The following is a 17,974-nucleotide window of genomic DNA, read 5'->3' as shown; positions in this document are numbered from 1 at the left end:
CGATATATTACATGTGTCACAATTTTTACACGATGGTCCAGGGCCGCTAGGCCGCAATCGCGGCCTAGGCCCTCTCAGAAAATAAATTAATGAAAAAAAAATAAACAAAGAAAGAGAGAAATCTAAAACAGAAGAAAACTAAATAATTCGGTAGATCACTGGTTATTTTGCTGCTAATATCCACCCCTCTACCATAATTCCATCAGTAAGTTAACTTTTTTTCATTAGGGCCCTTTTGCTACTACATTTGTAGCTAGGCTGACTATGGTCTTTTATTATTGGAAACTGTGATTTAGTTTGTGGCTGGGGCCTTGGGCCCTTTTTTCAATATATTGGCCGTTGGTGCCCTTCTTTCATTTTATAGAGCAGTTGGGGCCCAAGGCCCTATTTTCATTATGTTGGGCAATTGAGGCTCTGATCCCTTTCTCATTATTTTGGACAGTATTTCATAATATTGGACACTTCTGGAGCCCTTCTTTCATTATATTGAGCAGTTGGGGCCCTGAGCCCTTTTTCATTATGTTGGGCAGTTGGGCCCCTTCTTTCATTACATTGAGCAGTTGGGGCCCTGGGCCCTTTTTATTAGGTTGAGCAGTTGGGGCCCTTTCATCGTTGAAGACTGGGGTCTGGCTTCTAGCTGCATCCATATTTAACCACAGGCTGATTGGTCCTTTATGGATGTTAACACATCTTGTAGGTCTACATTTGATAACTCAAAAATGGAAAAACAGCGCATTTTTAAAAATGTATTTACTTTTGCCTAGTCCAAATATCAAGTTTATTTAGAACAGAAAACATATTTCTTCGTTTCTCGTAATAATGTTTGCAGGTACAGTATTATGTCATCACTGAATTTCGGAACTCTGTAGCTTTAAATGGTGCGAAGTATACGCCATAATACTCGATCTTTTAGGCGAATTTTTATTTTGCTTTATTTGCACTACATGCCATTTTTTTAAATCTTTCCGCTGAAGAAAGGAGGACTTCTAACAATCAGCAACCTGCTAATGAAAATATCATCTCTTACATTGATGAAGATTGTGAAATAAGCAGCAACTTCCAAAAACCCGATGATTCTACTTTCGTTATTGAAGAAACAGAAGAACAAATCCAGTCGGATAGTTCCAGTGATGATGACCAAACAAAAGAAACGCTTGGTGAAGGAGTACCTGATCAACAAGTGCAAGGAACAGACACCCTATTTGTCCTTCTTCATACCTCCTCATGAACGAGATATCGTTATGAAGATCGCATGTTTGAAGCACCACCCGATTCAGCCGCGGATCGATGAAACCGAACTGCCATTTGAAGCTCAGAAATTGTATTATCAAGAACTACCAAATGGTGAAAAGATTAAGCGACAGTGGATATCATTTTATGCTACAAGCAAGTTGTTGTACTGCTCAACCAGCATGGCGTTTGGGGAAATTCGGACTGTCACTCCGAGTAGTCAGTTTGTCACAGGATATAGAGTGAATATGAAAAACGTGCACAAAGATGTAAAACGCCGCAAAAATTCCTTGTTCCACGTTTAGGCTGCGGAGGCAGTCGTAGCTGCTGGAGTGAAGAAGATATCATCTCTCTGTTATACTAATGAAATAAATCTGCGACGAAAACAAGTAGAGAAGAAGCGAGCTGTGATTAAACGGTTATTAGATATTGTTTTGTTCATTAGAAGACAATACTTAGGGGGAACAGGGAACACTTAATCTGCCTATAAACTGGATGAAAGAAATATCAACCACGGGAGCTTCCTGGAATTGGTTTTTTACTAGTGCCTGAATATGATGCAGTATTGAAGAGCATGTTAAAGAAGCTATATCGTTCAGTAAACATCGCAAGGAATTGCAGCAACGTCGTGGAAATCTGAAAGGGCAGAGAAGAGGATCGCTAATGACTTTTCTATCACAAAATTTTATAAATAAACCAATTCGTATTATTGAACAGTTATTGCAGAAAAAATAGTGGAAGACATCAAGAAAGCTGTCATTTTCAGCATAATGGTTGATTCTACCCAAGATGTTTCAATGCACAATCAGCTGGCATTTGTAATTTGCTGTCATAAATGGTCAAGTATTGTCAATTGCTGTTAGCAGTTGTTGTAAACATTGACACAACAGGACAAGGAACTCATAATGAAATCAAAAGAGTGCTTTCTGCCAACAATGTTTTGATATATGTTATTGTAGACTGCTCTTTTGATGAAGCTGCTAACTTTAGTGGTTGCTATAAAGGAGTTAAAGCATTACTGGAGAATGAAAATTCTGAAACCATTTACACCAACTTAATTTGGTTATGACAAATTCGACTGAGCAGATCAATGAAACTGCAAACTTATTTGGTGTGGTTCAAACCAGTGCTGTGTTCCTGTCTGTATCCTACAAAAGAATGGATGCTTGGAAGAAAATGATTGATGCAAGCCACGAGGGACATGACAGACTACGAAAACTTCAAAACGTTTGTGCAACACGATGGTGGAGCAAAAGCAAGGCACTGAATGTGATAATCGACACTAACGAGTTTCGCTACGAAACAGGAAGCCAAAACGATTACGACTGTCCGTCATCATCAAGATTTCTTAAATTTTTATTGTTCCTCAATGATGTTATACAGGACAAGCGCTTTGATGCGAAACCAAAATTTCAAGTTGAGACTTTGCTGAATAAATGGACAGAATTTAACACTGTAATGATGTGCTCTGTGAATCAGGACTTGTTTACAAAAACGGAGCCTGTTTCAAAATACCTAGTCTCACGGATTGGACTATTTTACTTTCTGGAGACTTGTAGACAATTTGCAGCAGCAGCTTCAGAAGAAAATGGAGGCAAAAGATGTCTGTTTAATGCTTTGCGAAAACACAAACATATTTAGTAAGAAGATAAATCACCAGCTTGCGCAATCTGGTGTAGAAATAGAAATTGAAGAAGACTTTCCGCCCAGAAAAATCTCAAAGAAGGAAGAAAATGCCAGGAAAGCTTGCTGCAGATGAACGGGGAAAGAAATTAAATGTAAGTGAATACGGTTTATTCAGAATAGAAAAAAAAAAAAAAAAAAACGAAATTCTGAATACAGCTGTTACATGTGTCAGTGATAGATTTCAGCATCCAAAAAGCTTTCTGTCTGAACTTCAAATCTTGGATCCTAAGCACTTTTCGGAAATCAAGAAGAATGGTGTGCCTGCAGAAGCTTTCAGAGTTCTTGCAAAAAAGAGGAAATATCCAAAGAGCTCCAGCAGTTCTATGTCGTGTATGACACTATGTCCAAAAACCTTCTGCTTTTTGATGATCCAGAAAAGAATGAAGTCCCTGAATCAGTAGAAGAAGAAGAAGATTATGATTATGCATTTGCGCTTGCTATGCGAGATGAAACATCTTTGAACGGTATTCAAGGCAAGAATGATAATGATGCTGCAAACACCTTGTGTAAAAATTGTTAGTCATATGCAGGAAAAATCTTGTACCAATTTCTATGTCAGTCTAGTTGTTTTAATAATTTATATATTGTATACAAACATGCGTTATCTTTACCAACCATGCACACAAGTGATATGCTTCTCAAAGTTAAACTTGGCGAAAATAAATCTCAGAGCTAGTTTGTCAGAGCAAGACATTTTGGACATATTTTTACTAATGAGTATGGAAAAAGTCATGTTAAATTTAGTGTTCGTGGACGAAATTATTGAGGAACTCTGAAATTCATCATCTGAACTGAAAAGAATACTATTTTTAAAAGATTATTAGTTGTTTTTGTTTCAGCAGTGTTTTCCATTTGTAGTGAAAACCGTCGTGTTCATTCAACAGTCAGAAGAAGTTGTTTAGTGTTTCAATTTTCAGTAAACTGTCCTGCTCATTCCACAATATGAAGTTATTGGCTACTATTTATTTAGTGTTTCAGCTATTACATGGCAATACAAAAATAATTATAAAGTATTCTCTCGAGAGTTTATGTTTTTGGAAATCCTGTGCTTTGCTCTTTGATTAAAACTTGCTCTGACATCAAATTTCCAATGACCAATGATAAATCATAGCTTGCAGAAACTATCAAGTAACGAAACATTTAAACTGCTTAACGCGATGGCTCATCGCAGATGTTCATTGTAATTCTTACGTTATTTTAGAAATTGATATTATAGTCTGAGGGCTCTCCTTGGTAACCGCGGCCTAGGTCCTAATATACCCAGTCCGCCCCTGCGATGGTCCTGTATTTGCCTGAGGAACCCGAGAAGTATATTCGGGACGCTTAATTATCTCACAAAAAAAGTATGAATGAGCTCATAGCGAAACCTACCGCAAAATATCACTCAGAGGAAGGAAGTCCCACAGATAGACCACACACAAAAAAGCAGCTGCGTTTTCGAAGTGAAATTAACCAAAATGGCAAATTGAAATATCGCGTATCCATGTCGACAATTGTACAATACTTTCAGTACCACCCCTTGTAAACGGCCTGTTAATAATAAAAAGTCAATAACAACAATGCGGGTATATCTATACCTAAGGGGAAGTCGTATGGTAAGGTGAACCTTGACAGCAGCCACCTTGAAATCCGCCATCTTGAATTCAGGTCAAGTTTTGTAAATAGGAATAGGGCAATATGATACATGATTTTGGTTTAGAATTTAAGCAGAAAAACAATGGTAGCAATAGTTTTAAGATACGTGCATTTGGCAAAAAGTTACAGGCATATTTATTGTGTATGTTTCCATGTGAACAACTCCCGAATGAAGCAGCTGTCCAACAATTTGTAAAATACAAAAATATAGGAAACACCCTCTATATTTTTCCAATTTATTCCAAATGTTGTTGAGCAAAGCTACACACTTATAGGAGATTAGTCTGCAAATTTGGTCCAAATTGGTTGAATAGGGGCGGAGATAGACCAGATAATACGAAAATTTAGCCAAAATCGCTGATAACACAAATGCTGTATGTGCAATTTTCTTCTAATCTGTCTCATTTCTGCTTTTCTTTCGTCTCTCATTGAAATGTATTGTGGAACTATCAAGTAGGAGTTACATTTCAACAGCGACAACTTATTTTTGGACATCTGCTTCATTCGGGAATTGTGCACGTGGAAACATACACAATAAATATGCCTGTAACTTTTTGCCAAATGCACGTATCTTAAAACTATTGCTACCATTGTTTTTCTGCTTAAATTCTAAACCAAAATCATGTATCATATTGCCCTATTCCTATTTACAAAACTTGACCTGAATTCAAGATGGCGGATTTCAAGGTGGCTGCTGTCAAGGTTCACCTTACCGTACGACTTCCCCTTAAGTATAGTATGTACCCACATTGTTTTTATTGACTTTTTTATTATTAACAGGTCGTTTACAAGGGGTGGTACTGAAAGTATTGTACAATTGTCGACATGGATACGCGATATTTCAATTTGCCATTTTGGTTAATTTCACTTCGAAAACGCAGCTGCTTTTTTGTGTGTGGTCTTTCTGTGGGACTTCCTTCCTCTGAGTGAAATTTTACGGTAGGTTTCGCTATGAGCTCATTCATACTTCCCTTGTCAGTTTTCATTCCTGATATGATATCTCGACTATTAGCCTATAGTAAGAATACGCTTCATAGTCTTATGCAATCAGTGTTCCTTCCAGACGTGTTTTTGCCCCGCGGAGCTCTAAAAATGCCCCGGAGGAGACCAAAATGATACGTCTATAATATATAATAATAAATTGAATAGTACCAGCAGTGCGCCTTCCCCCTCCCCTCCCAGGAATACTAAGTGTGACCCTCGGAACATTGTTTGTGAAAGAAACACTGGATGCAATGTTCAACGAAAACTACTGGCATTGGTTTATGTAATCTTTTTGTTGAGCAGTACAGCAATATTCTAATCTCTCTCTCTGTCTTCCCCCCGCCTCAAAGAGGAATCTTGGATAACTTATTGCCGTATAAGAAATCCTCCCGAGCTACGAACTCCCCCTTCGTGGCCATATCTCTGATTGTGCTCAATGTGAATTACCTTTATTTTTTGCAGTACTTTTACCCACCGTATATTGAAATTCCTCCTGGTGAAAATATTAAATCATCACTTTGCAAAATATCTGCCTCAGTCGTTCAGCGCTATTTCGGAAAGAAGACACTGATGCCATCTGCCGGACGGAGTGACAACTATTACTGTTTCTCTTTCTACAGAAATTATTTATGGCTAGATCATCTTTCACTTCAAAACTTTGTTTAATGTAATGTTAATTTGCATGTATTTAAGTTGTTCAGGTTTCTTCTTGTTGATTGAGCGAAAAAGTGGAATTTCCTCAACAGGGGACAACAAAACAATGTAAAAGAAACCACACACTTCTATGGAGCGCAAATCTGTGGATGTAGGCTACCATAAATCAACGTTTCTCGATTTTTTTTTCAACTAAGGATCATTTTTATTAATAAGAATATTGTACTCCTGCTCCATTCGAAAGCAAGTTTATAATTTATCTTTTATATTTTGAGCAAATATCGATCGTTAGTTTAGACATATTAGCTTTTTAAAAGTAATTTAAAGCTATCAAATATGTTTAATAATATATCTAAGAAAATTTATATAGGGCAGGGGCGGATCCAGGGGGCGATCACCCTCCCAGAAGAGGAAACTTTCTTATTTTATATATAAATAAAACCAGTGTTCGAAGTGGAAAAAAGCAGAGGCGGTTTGTTTTATTACGATTTTGACTCAACATACCGGCTATCTAAATCTTGAAATACAGTGAGGTTATGTTAACTAAAAGATTGCATTTACATTTACATAATGACTCAAACCCAGTGAAGAGCTTCTCTGGAGTTACGTGAGGGACATGAAGAAACTTTCATCCCCGCCAACAACTTTCTGAAATTTTGTTTTTAAAAAAATATCCCCTTACAAGGGTGCCCATGCTGTGGTTTCCAGGGGGGGCAAGTACAAGCAACCTTTCATATACAGTTTCAAATTTTGATGTGACTATTCTAAAAGTCTATTGGGTTTTCGATATTTCGAAGTACAATTTCTTCTAGGGGGACAAGCGCCCCGTCTTGCCCCCCTGATGGGCGCCCTTGTTCCCTTATGTTGTACTATAGAGAGTTATACACGAAAATTCTCAAAAACCGAGCTTCTGTATTAACTATTTCCTGCGGAAAAACTCACGGACCCCATACTTGACTGAGAGGTATTCCAAACTCCCACAATATCCGCCCTCCACAACAACTTCTAAATTCGCCGATGCTCAAAACACGACATATGCATTAAAACAAGACACACACATACATACGAAAGAAAAAAAATCAATATGACACATCAAAATAATAACTAGATGAATTTCTTTGAAGACATCGCATTTTAGAAACAAAAGATAGGAAAAAGATAACAAAAATTTCGATATAGTCAACTTAGAAATTATTTCTACGTAATAAAATCTTTTTACGTGCAAAGCTATTCTTCAATTACTACGTATAAAAATGGATTTTTGTTAAAGATATTTAGCATCTAGTCTCCAGTAACAGTATGTCTTGATCACTGAAAAACCAGAGGTGCTATGCCTTCATCACTGAAAACCAGAGACGGTATGGCATGCCATCGCACATCGTCTCACTTCGACCACTGAATAAAACCCATTCCAGAGTTTGGAGCTCTTAAAAGTAGCTCTAAGTAGTAGTATTACAACCCACCAACAGCAGAAGTTCGTCCTGGATCCGCCCCTGATATAAGGGAAACTGAGGTATTCTGGAACACTTAAGTTTGCAGAGATAAAAGTGACATATTTTGTCAATAGAAAATGTCCTACTTACTAAAGTACAAAAGAAAATTAAATCTTTTAAACCCAAAAATGTTAGTTTCTAATACACTTTTGTTCGGCAATCCCGAACATTACATATCCCCCTTTCACAAAGACATGAAGTTGAATTAAAAAAAAAAAAAAAAAAAGTCTATATTAGAAGGTATGCTGTAATTTTACTGTATTGAAAATTAAATCTTTCAGCTTAACGTCTCACACTTATGCCTTTTAGGCTAACGGAGATGGAATTTTACTATATTGTTTGCATTTAAAGATCTTACCATAATGAGGTACATAAAGGAACTAGTCTTTTATGATTTGATTTAATTCAAAGAAAAGCTATTCATAGGCTAAACCAACAGCTACTCAGGTGAAGCAAATAAAGAAATGGGAATTTAAGAAAATTGTGATAAAAATAAACACATAGCATTAGGTCTAAGTTCAGAAATCTCAAATAAATGCATTAACCTTTCGTTTGCAAGAACTGCAATCTTTTTGAATCCAATTCTTACATTTGGCATCAGACTCCGAGGTAATGAACTTTCTCTCCGGCATTACCCACGGAGACGCCATTTTATTGTAAAGTTCAGATCTACTTGTTGAGTGCAATACGGATAGTGGGATCACACAGAATTAATGCTGAAATAGGGAATGAATAATGTAACCTGACATGTAATAATCTAGGTGTAATAGAAATAAACTTATCTTGACCAGAATATAAACCCAAAATTATAAGACAATCGAGAAAAACAACAAAATATTTTATTGGCTCTAATTCGCTCAACCGACTGTCACCGAGCGGTGAACTACAGCTTTTCCAAGTCTTTCCGATAGATTGCAGCGCTATCGAATGATTTTTAAAGAGTCCTTCGAACAAAACTAGGGTGTTGGGTATTACATCGGTGTTCGTTAACAACCTGACCTTGCCTAAGCTATTTGAATGCTTATAATTTAAATCTTATTAAATCATCATATACTAGCTGAGATATCCGTTCTTCGCACGGGGAATAATAGGATTATGGAAAGTATTTGTACCCTTACCCCCTAAGATACGCATTTCAGTCAAGGTGTAATGGTAAAAATCTACAATGTACCCTATTTTCAGCATGAATTTTGAGCCCTCTTCCTCTACTTTCGTAACTAAGATACATTGCTAGGGGACATGATCCTTTACTTCTGAGAATTAAAAGAAACCTTAGGCTTACATGGAGTCCAACGGTATTTTAGATTTGTCTACGTTCCTCTAGTTACATCTGTGCCCACTCCCTTAGGATACGCCCTTTGATCAAACTGCCATGATAAAAACTAGCTCGAGCTTGGCACTAATTATGTATTAAAATTCATTCAAAGGAGTAAGCCATTTTCCCGTGATGGGATCACAAGCAACAGATAACATCAATTTTACTGTGGCACAAAAATGTAGAAATTCCCCTTTTTCCTCTCTTAAAAATGGAAATTTGGAAATAAGTTGAGACACGTGACAACTTATTTTTGATTTTTACTGTTTCATGTCCGTTAAAAATTGAATACACAAGTTAATTGATGGTATCTGTGTATCGTTTTTGAAATTGAATTAGCATTGGTGTTTCCTCAGCAGACGTCGGAATTCTTAAGAACTATAATTTGTGACATACGGGGTATGGTAGTGGGCTAGTAAAGAATAGTAAGTAGTATGACTATTCTTTACTATTTATTCCAGTGTGTCTGCATGTGCACCATCGTTTTCATAACAGAGTAATTTATGCTTCCTTACTCCATATGCGATGTGAAATTTTCCTCAACGTTCCTAAGCAGTAATTGCACGTCGAACAGCATCCTTAACTTCGTCAACTGTCTCTTAACGTGTGGCACCAACCTTTTGTTTTACGAAACCCCAAAATGCTTTGTCGCAAGATGACATATCTGGACTTCGGGGTGGCCCCTCCAAAGTTGCAGACAAAGGGCAGAATCACGTCCAATCCATTTATCAGGAAATGCCTCGTTGAGATATTCTATAACGGCACTAGAATAATGGGCTGGTGCTCCATCATGCTGAAACCATACAGGACCAAGCAGTCCTCGATCTTGCAGATATGGAATAGACCAATCACGTGACAGTGAGATACGCAATGTGATTCACAGCACCGTCAAAGAAATATGGACCTACCAAGTGGATTGCAGACATTGCAGCCCAGATCATGACATGTGGTGAGTTGTGTTCAAGTTCTTCATAAATATGTGGGGTTTCTTCACTCCAGAAATAAACGTTTATGGCTTTTGTACTGCGATATATGCATAGCGAATAACGGGACTTTATGATCATTCTATGGGCTTTTCCTCCATTAAAACAGTGTATAAATTTTTTTGACGAACTCTGTATGCATTTACTGCTCATATACAGTACTGCTATGCCGCTCTTAACATTCTCACTGTAATCTTGGAATGGTTAGAGATTACTTGCCATCACATTTAGACTACAAGGATTTATCAATAGCTTGTGTCGCAAAGGGTGTAATAAATGAAATAATAAGTAATTTCTTTCCGTTTAGTTCTCTTGATTAGCTAACGATATACATGATATAGGATGAATGCACAGTTTTTAAATACAAAAAAAAATCTAGCCACGTTACCCTTTCGAAAAGTTTATCTAGGGGCGACTTGGAGGGTGTAATAAATATTTTAAACTCCACAGTGAGCGAATTTGCATAAATGCATTTTCTAAATCAGATGCCAGAAGATTGTATATGTTTCAAATTCTGCGGTATACATTAATCTTATTTCTACATGTGTGTTACGAATCCAAACCATCATAATTTTGGCTCACGATCCGCAAACGCTCTCTTCTCTATCTTCTGACGACAATCCGTTCGAGTCTTGAAAGCTAAATATATTCTTTTTAGTGATTTTAGTGTCTATCTACATAAGAATCATACAAATACTTTTAATGATCATTTTTATATACTTATTGTAGAATTGTTTTGTTCTAACACATATATAAAATATATATTTCAGGAATTCACGCTCGTGAATGGATAGCTCCTGCAGTGGTGTTGTACGCCATATATCAAGTGATTGAGAATTATGCGTCAAACCAAGAAATAGCAGATGCCGTGGATTGGTATTTTATCCCGGTCCTCAATCCAGATGGTTACTCCTACACTTGGACAAATGTAAGCAATTACTGATTCACCTTATTATTTCCAAAGCTGCAACGGTTTTTGAGGATAAAAACAAAAACACAAGGGCAACGTTTCTCAAAGTCTCGTTTTGCCAAGTGGGGGTTATTTTTATTTGACAGAATATTGTACTAACCAGTCTAGTCTGTGAGAAGTAAGGATTAAGTGAAATAAACCACAAGCAACGCTTTTGGCGTTGCCCGTACCAATTTCCTTGCCAGGTGTCATTCACGTTCTTAACTAAACTTGGGTTTAAATGTAATTGAAACTATAACCAACCAGCTTAGTGGTCCCGAAAACTATAGGTTCGTCACTAGTCTCGGTCATTTTGGACATTTGTTTTTCATCCCTTTTCATCTGTTGCCCCATTCTGATAGGGGCTGAACTTTGCCCTAGATGGCATCTAGAGTGCTACTATTCATCTCAGTGACTCCAAAAATTATGGATTCGATACTAATATCATGTTTTGCTACGCTTGTATAAACATATCGTTGAAAAAAGGAAGAAAAAAACCTTCGCTTCCAAGCCATCTCGCCGACATAGAGGCAGTGTTTCTTCCAGACTTCTAAAAAATTGCCTTTCCTATTCCTACCCGAAGCTAAGATAAATTAACACTTTGAATTATAAGTCTATGACTGAGCAGAACTGACAATAACTTTATTAATGTTAACAGACAAACTCCGAGTCAGTACGGCAATATTACAGCATTTCTTCCCAATAATACCAATAAATTTTGCATTCATCTTAAAACGGAGTATTTATAAACTTATTTGCCATATATTTCATATGTCTACTTTTTTTCCCTACTACTCTATACATGCACTAAACTAGGAAAGCTGGAATTTGTATATAAGCTCGGGAGTAAAAGTGTTACCCTATGCAGAGCATGTCCTTTAGCACAGAGTGTCAAAACATTGCTCGTCTATGTACTTCTTCCAGCCTACCGTGTTAAAGTTCCCATTTGCGAATTTTCAATATACTTTGATTTTATACACTCGGCAAACCAAACCATTATGATTACTCGCTACGTTTTGAATGAAGTCGTTGCGCTGACGTAAGAGTCACGTAGCACAGCAGAACCGCTCGCCAAACAGTGATAGGAATCTCACTTAATTAGTCAGTGTAGTGCTTGTAGGTAGAATGGGGAAGTCATTTAAGTGTGTTGATCATTTAAGTGTTCTATATTTAATATATGTGTTGGTCTGCATAGCAGATTATGGCAGAATGAAGCAAGAATAAACTATTCAAGAGGAAATTAATTAGCTATTGTTAAACTTTGACAAGTTAAATTAACGAATGGCATGTTTCTGTCAACGATGGTAATTCTAATATCATATAATAGAATGTCTAAAATAATCTATCAAACTTCAATACTTTACATGGAGCAGGCACGTAGCCAAGGGGGGTCCGGACTCCCTCCCCCCTTCAAGACCAGAAATGAAAAAATTAAGGAAGGATTAAACAAAATGAAATGAGAAAAAGAAAGATCAATGTTAAAAATTAAAAAAAAAAAAAAAACTACAGAAAGCTTTTGGTTACTCTTTCTTATGAGGAGATTTGTATTATTTGCAATACATGGTGGTGAGGTAAGCGAGATATCCTGGAAGAGTCAGGGAATTTGAAATTTCAAGAAAAGTTATGGAATTCTCAGAATTTCTTCTGCTAGTCAGGAAGATTTTAAGCTTCCGAAAGCATAGTGCCGTTTAGTACCAGCGTGGACATTTTTTATCATAATGTTTCGTCATCGCATCCTTGCAGTATCAAACATGTTATTTCAAGAAAAATTTTCTACTGCTCCTTTAATCTGTCACTTGGAACCGACAGTAGTTGGCGGAATAATAAAAACAAAAATTTGTGTAGAAAGTTCTGTTAGCATTTGATTCAACAGGGAAAGGAACGCAGATATTGTAAAATAGTTTACAAGACATTATTGAGTATGTAGTTTTATAATAGTGAATATGTACTTTTTATAATAGTTGAGGTCATAATGAAAGGAAAATTGTTATATTTGAATAAACGGAGGAAGGACGTAAATATTGTGAAATCTTCAATACGTTCTTTATTATTATTATTATTATTATTATTATTATTATTATTATTATTATTATTATTATTATTATTATTATTATTATTATTATTATTTTGCTCGAGATTTCTTCATAGTTTGTTATTAAAATACTTGCCAACATATCCTAATTTTATTGTCCTAACAAACCAATATATGTTGATAGCAAACTAGTTTAGATTGATCAAGCTCCTGGGCCTTCAGAATTTCATGTCCCCTCCTCGTTACGAAATTCTGGCTAAACGAACCAATATATGTTTCAGCAAAATAGTTTATAATGATCGAGCCTCTGGTGTGATGACCATAGTATTTCATGTCATGGACCCCCCCCCCCCCCCGTTCACGAAATCATGGCTACGTGCCTGCATGGAGAGAGAGTTATATATATATATGTTTCTATGTATTTGATTTGTTAATCATGCCTCCATATTCAATGTGTTAAAGAATTATTTTATTGCAACGTTCCATTTCACATATTATTAATCCTAATATCTTTTAACTCCTCTTCCCTTAATCGCATTCTCATCGACAGAAAACGTTCACCTCGCTCTCACGTCAGTAATTTTATACATATCAAAACTCGTCCAGAGGAGCATGTACAAGGTAGAGACTTGCCCAAACTAAAAAAAAAAAAAAAAAAAAAATGTTATATTAATCATATGTTGTTTAATGCCAGTTCTTAATACTGATCAGGAGAAAATCAAAGATCAATTGTTTTATTGCCTTGGTTCATAATATTTGACTATCGTGTGTACTGCGTATAAAATTTTTGTTTATTTCATGGTGTTAAAAAATACTAATATTGTTCTTTGATATTTAGGATCGTTTTTGGAGGAAGAACCGTGCACTAAATTCTGGATATCGTTGCAGAGGAGTTGATTTAAATCGTAATTTCGGCTATGAATGGGGAGGTAAGTGGTTTCAATTCCTTTTCTGCATACCATGTTGTGAAAGAAATGTAATTACATGTAACGTGATAGGCTGCACAAAATTATTCCAAAGAACAAGATTTCTTCTTATGGGCGGTTTTTCAGTGTGGAAACTGGGGAACATTGTTCTCAAACAAAAGCAATAGATTTCATATTGGTTTATCTACTTTTATTTTTATTTTTATTTTTATTTTTATTTTTATTTTTATTTTTAACTTTATTTTTATTTTATTTTTTTTTACAAGTGACATATGCATCACTTTTAGGTATATCTGTGCCACTGTTAGGAGAATCCAAACAGCAATATATAGATACAGTTTGTACTTAACTATATTTATTCCATAAATAAATAAATAATCAGTTCCGACACAAGTTCACATAATATCGTTTTGTAGAAATTGTTTGGCCCGCTTTCTGCTTTTCTGATATTTCTTATTGTCTTTAAGGTATTCACTCAAATATTTTGAAAAGGTGGGATGAGCTTAGAGAAGAAATTTAATACAGAAAAAAAAAACATTAATTGGGTACAAATACTGTATTGTAAACCAAAAGAAACGATCAGGAGCCTATGAAGTTACATGTAGATGTCAAAAACTACTTATATTAGTGTAACGAAACGCAACAAGAGAACAAGAATAAGGAAATACATTGGAGCAGGGGTGAAAGTGGATCTGAAAAGGTAGTGGGACGCATGACGTTTCGCCGTCTCCCGTGTCTATCTTTCCCCATTTTATTTTTTTAGGAAGTGGAGGGACGCTATTGATATTTTTGGAAGTGGGGGATGACGTCCCCCGCGATCCCCTTCACATTGGAGATCTGAAAATACATTAGGTGATACATTAGAGACGCATTAGTATTTTTAGATTACCTAAACATTTTAAACAGTACAAACAAAATGCAAATGATATACATATTCTACTAACAAACTAACTCCATGGCCTATAAAACCCGAAGGTTCAACGCCGCGTTCACGAAACCTCTCCACTGACTTTGTACTCTTATTCCTGCGAGATCCATCTTAATATTGTCCTCCCATTTGCGCCTAGGTCTTCCTAATGGTCGTTTTCCGATTGGATTTCCAGTTAAGACTTCGAAAGCGTTTCTACTTCCTTCCATCCTGGCTACATGACCTGCCCACCTCTCCCCTCCTAGATTTGATGACCCTAACAATGTTTGATAAACCTACTATAAATTATGTAGTTTCTCGTTATGAAGTTTCCGTCCTTTCCCATTCCCGTTCCTTTTGGGTCCGAATATTCGTCTCAGGATCTTGTTCTCAAATACTTTCAGTCTGCGTTCTTCCCTCAAAGTAAGCGACCATGTTTCGTAACCATTAAGAACTACAGGCATGATTGTAATTTTATATATTTTAAGTTTCAAATTTCTCGATAGAATTCGAGATGACAAGAGATTTTGAACTGAATAATAACACGAATTCCTGCTTTTAGTCGACATTTAATTTGTTTGTGAATACACATTCTACAAGAATCATTATTAGACCTACTTACTGCAAGGAATACATTTTAATCATGTTTTATTCTAGCCAGAGATCCAGATTTCAATACAGACAGAGATAATTTAAATAAATAAAAAATGGACTATGTGGACGATTTTTTAACAAACAGTAATGCATGTAGTTATTTTATTATAAAAGTTAATTAATTATAAGTTTCACAAATTAGCCACATGATCTAGGAACACTATAATGTGAAACAAAAAAAAAGAAAGAAAGAAAAGAAAAGAAAGAAAGAAAGAAAGAAAAGAAAAAAATATTAATATATTTTACTTTTTGCAATTTTCCAACCATACTTTCCAACTGCTGGAATGAAGATGCTTGAGTTTACAACTGACTGAAATTATAAATAAACAAAATATAGAAACAGAACACAACTAAGGTAAGATCATAGTGTCTTTAAAATGGTATTTACATACCATAGCGTTTTTAGAGTCCAAATTTATTTGAATTATGTAATACTACCTATGACAGCGTTTTTTTTTTTTTTCTGGATGTGCAATAGGGTAGGACGAAAAAAATACAAAATGCTTTCTTCAAGTCGTAATATCGTGGAAAATTTGCAATTCAGAAGACTAAAAAATTGTAGAAAAAAGAAAAGAAAAAAGAAATAAAGACGATTTATATCTTCCGGGTGAGCATGTGCTCTAAATTTTGCCGATATTTAAAAAAAAAAAATCACAGTTTTACGATAAATTTAACATTTTTAAGTTAGCCTTTTCCCGAATGTAATATGCTCCTTTTCCCGAATGCTCCAATTTGGATTTTTTAAAAAAAAATATCTCTGAAATTTAATCATACTTTCAAAATCAACATTGAAAAAATATATCTATACTTGCAGAGTGGTTAAATCATACTGACTTTCGTTGATTAACTTCGTTGGACAATCGTGTCATGACTTGTTTCCACATGGAAGGATTAGTTGTAAGCCCTATACCATCGAACAACATAGCAACAATACTCATAACATTCCATAGAAGAAATGTTGTTAAACCATGAAAAGAATTTCAGCCTAGGTGTTGAAGAAAAAATAATAGTAACTTCGTATTGATTTTAGAAAATTATTTTCTTTTCGTAAAAAGTATTTTTTTCGTAACTCAGAATTTACAAAATTCTATGTGAATATGGAAATATTGTATATTGGACAACCGTAGGATTACCAGATCTTCAGGTGTTGTCTGCAGTGCCTGGGTTCGCAATAGGGTCAGGGCTACATTCACAGCTTGAATCCTCTAAATTCAATTTCGTTAAATTAGAACCTTATTTCAGTTAAACACACCCATGTATGTTTTTTTTTTTTTTTTTTTTTTAAATCTATGTTTAGCAATATTTGTTAGAGAAACAAAATAGGGTTCATTTGAAACTGTAATTAACATTTATTTCTGAACAAACTTAAACTTACCTCGTTTTCAATTTTTAGCACCTTTTAACACAATAGGATTCTTTTTTTACTTAAGAGTATAATTCGTTGCAGGACATGTGAAAGTTACTTTTTACCATTAGTTCAGATTTCAGTAAATTTTCAGAAAAATATTAGTTCACCAGTACATTTTGAATAGCAATCCGTACACCTGTATCTGAGTTGTTAAACGCGTACAATACAGGTGAAACCTGTACAGTTGACAACCGTGAATAGGGTTCGCTAATTCTTTTCTTTCTTTACAAAGCACTTTTCATAAGATACTAGGGAACTGTATTTGTGGAATTTCAATATTTTCAAAAAACCAAATAATAAATATAAATATTAGGCCTAATATTAAATATGTAATATGTAATTTTATAACGATGTAAAATAATATTATCAATCTGTACCTGTTTTATGAATATAATCAGAGGCGCAATAAGTGAGCAGAAATATATATATATTGAAAAAGAAAAAGTTTGTTGATTAGGTTGTCATGGATATACTGTATATAATAGGTTGTCAAGAAGGTATGGTTGTTATGAAGACAAATATTTTGTGATGTAATGGTTTCAAGGAGTCATCTTTTGGAAATAAAAGGAACCGTAAGATTATAATATCTTATAAAAAGTCTTGCCGATAATATTATTTAATAATAATATAGAAATATAGATATATAAATATTCTCGTTATAATTTGTAATATGGGATTTTTCCCAGGGATTGGCATCGCTGGTTTGTTGTAAGAAAAGAAAGAGAGAGAACTAATTAAAAGGTCATGACGTAGTAATGCAAAAGTTAATGATTGGTGGCAAATAAATACGCATATGATACTCAATCTGATACTCATGCGACTAATGGAAATTTAACTCATGCGACTAATGGAAAATTAATGAAAGTTTAAGAATCTTTCGATGAACAATAGCTTGGGCTTGTTATCTTTCTCTTTAATTCACGCCAATCTGAAGTATTGTCTATTATTAGTAATATATTATATAGTATTATTTTAGTGTGGCATTTTACTTATTTTATCCTGCTTATAACTAAATTATTATGGCAAAATCACTTTCTTCAAAGACAAATTTTCAAAGATAAATAGTGACGACTGCAGCAGTACCACAAAAAGGAAAAAAATGAAATGCAATCTTTAAC

At 35.1% G+C, this 17,974-nt stretch overlaps 1 protein-coding gene across 1 annotated transcript in view; it reads left to right on the top strand.

Moving 5' to 3' along the window:
* LOC145689856 (carboxypeptidase B-like) overlaps positions 1 to 17,974 on the top strand; it is a 67,059-nt gene that overhangs the window by 27,886 nt on the left and 21,199 nt on the right. Inside the window, exons 5-6 of the mRNA XM_081764121.1 lie at positions 10,751 to 10,908; positions 13,800 to 13,890. Coding sequence (XP_081620247.1) covers positions 10,751 to 10,908; positions 13,800 to 13,890 — 249 coding nt within the window. The remainder of the gene's footprint in view (positions 1 to 10,750; positions 10,909 to 13,799; positions 13,891 to 17,974) is intronic.

This window comes from Thermobia domestica, chromosome 7, assembly GCF_964235325.1.
Source record: "Thermobia domestica chromosome 7, izTheDome1.hap1.1, whole genome shotgun sequence".
Taxonomy (NCBI): Eukaryota; Metazoa; Arthropoda; class Insecta; order Zygentoma; family Lepismatidae; genus Thermobia; species Thermobia domestica.
This window is presented reverse-complemented; position numbering and strand designations above follow the sequence as displayed.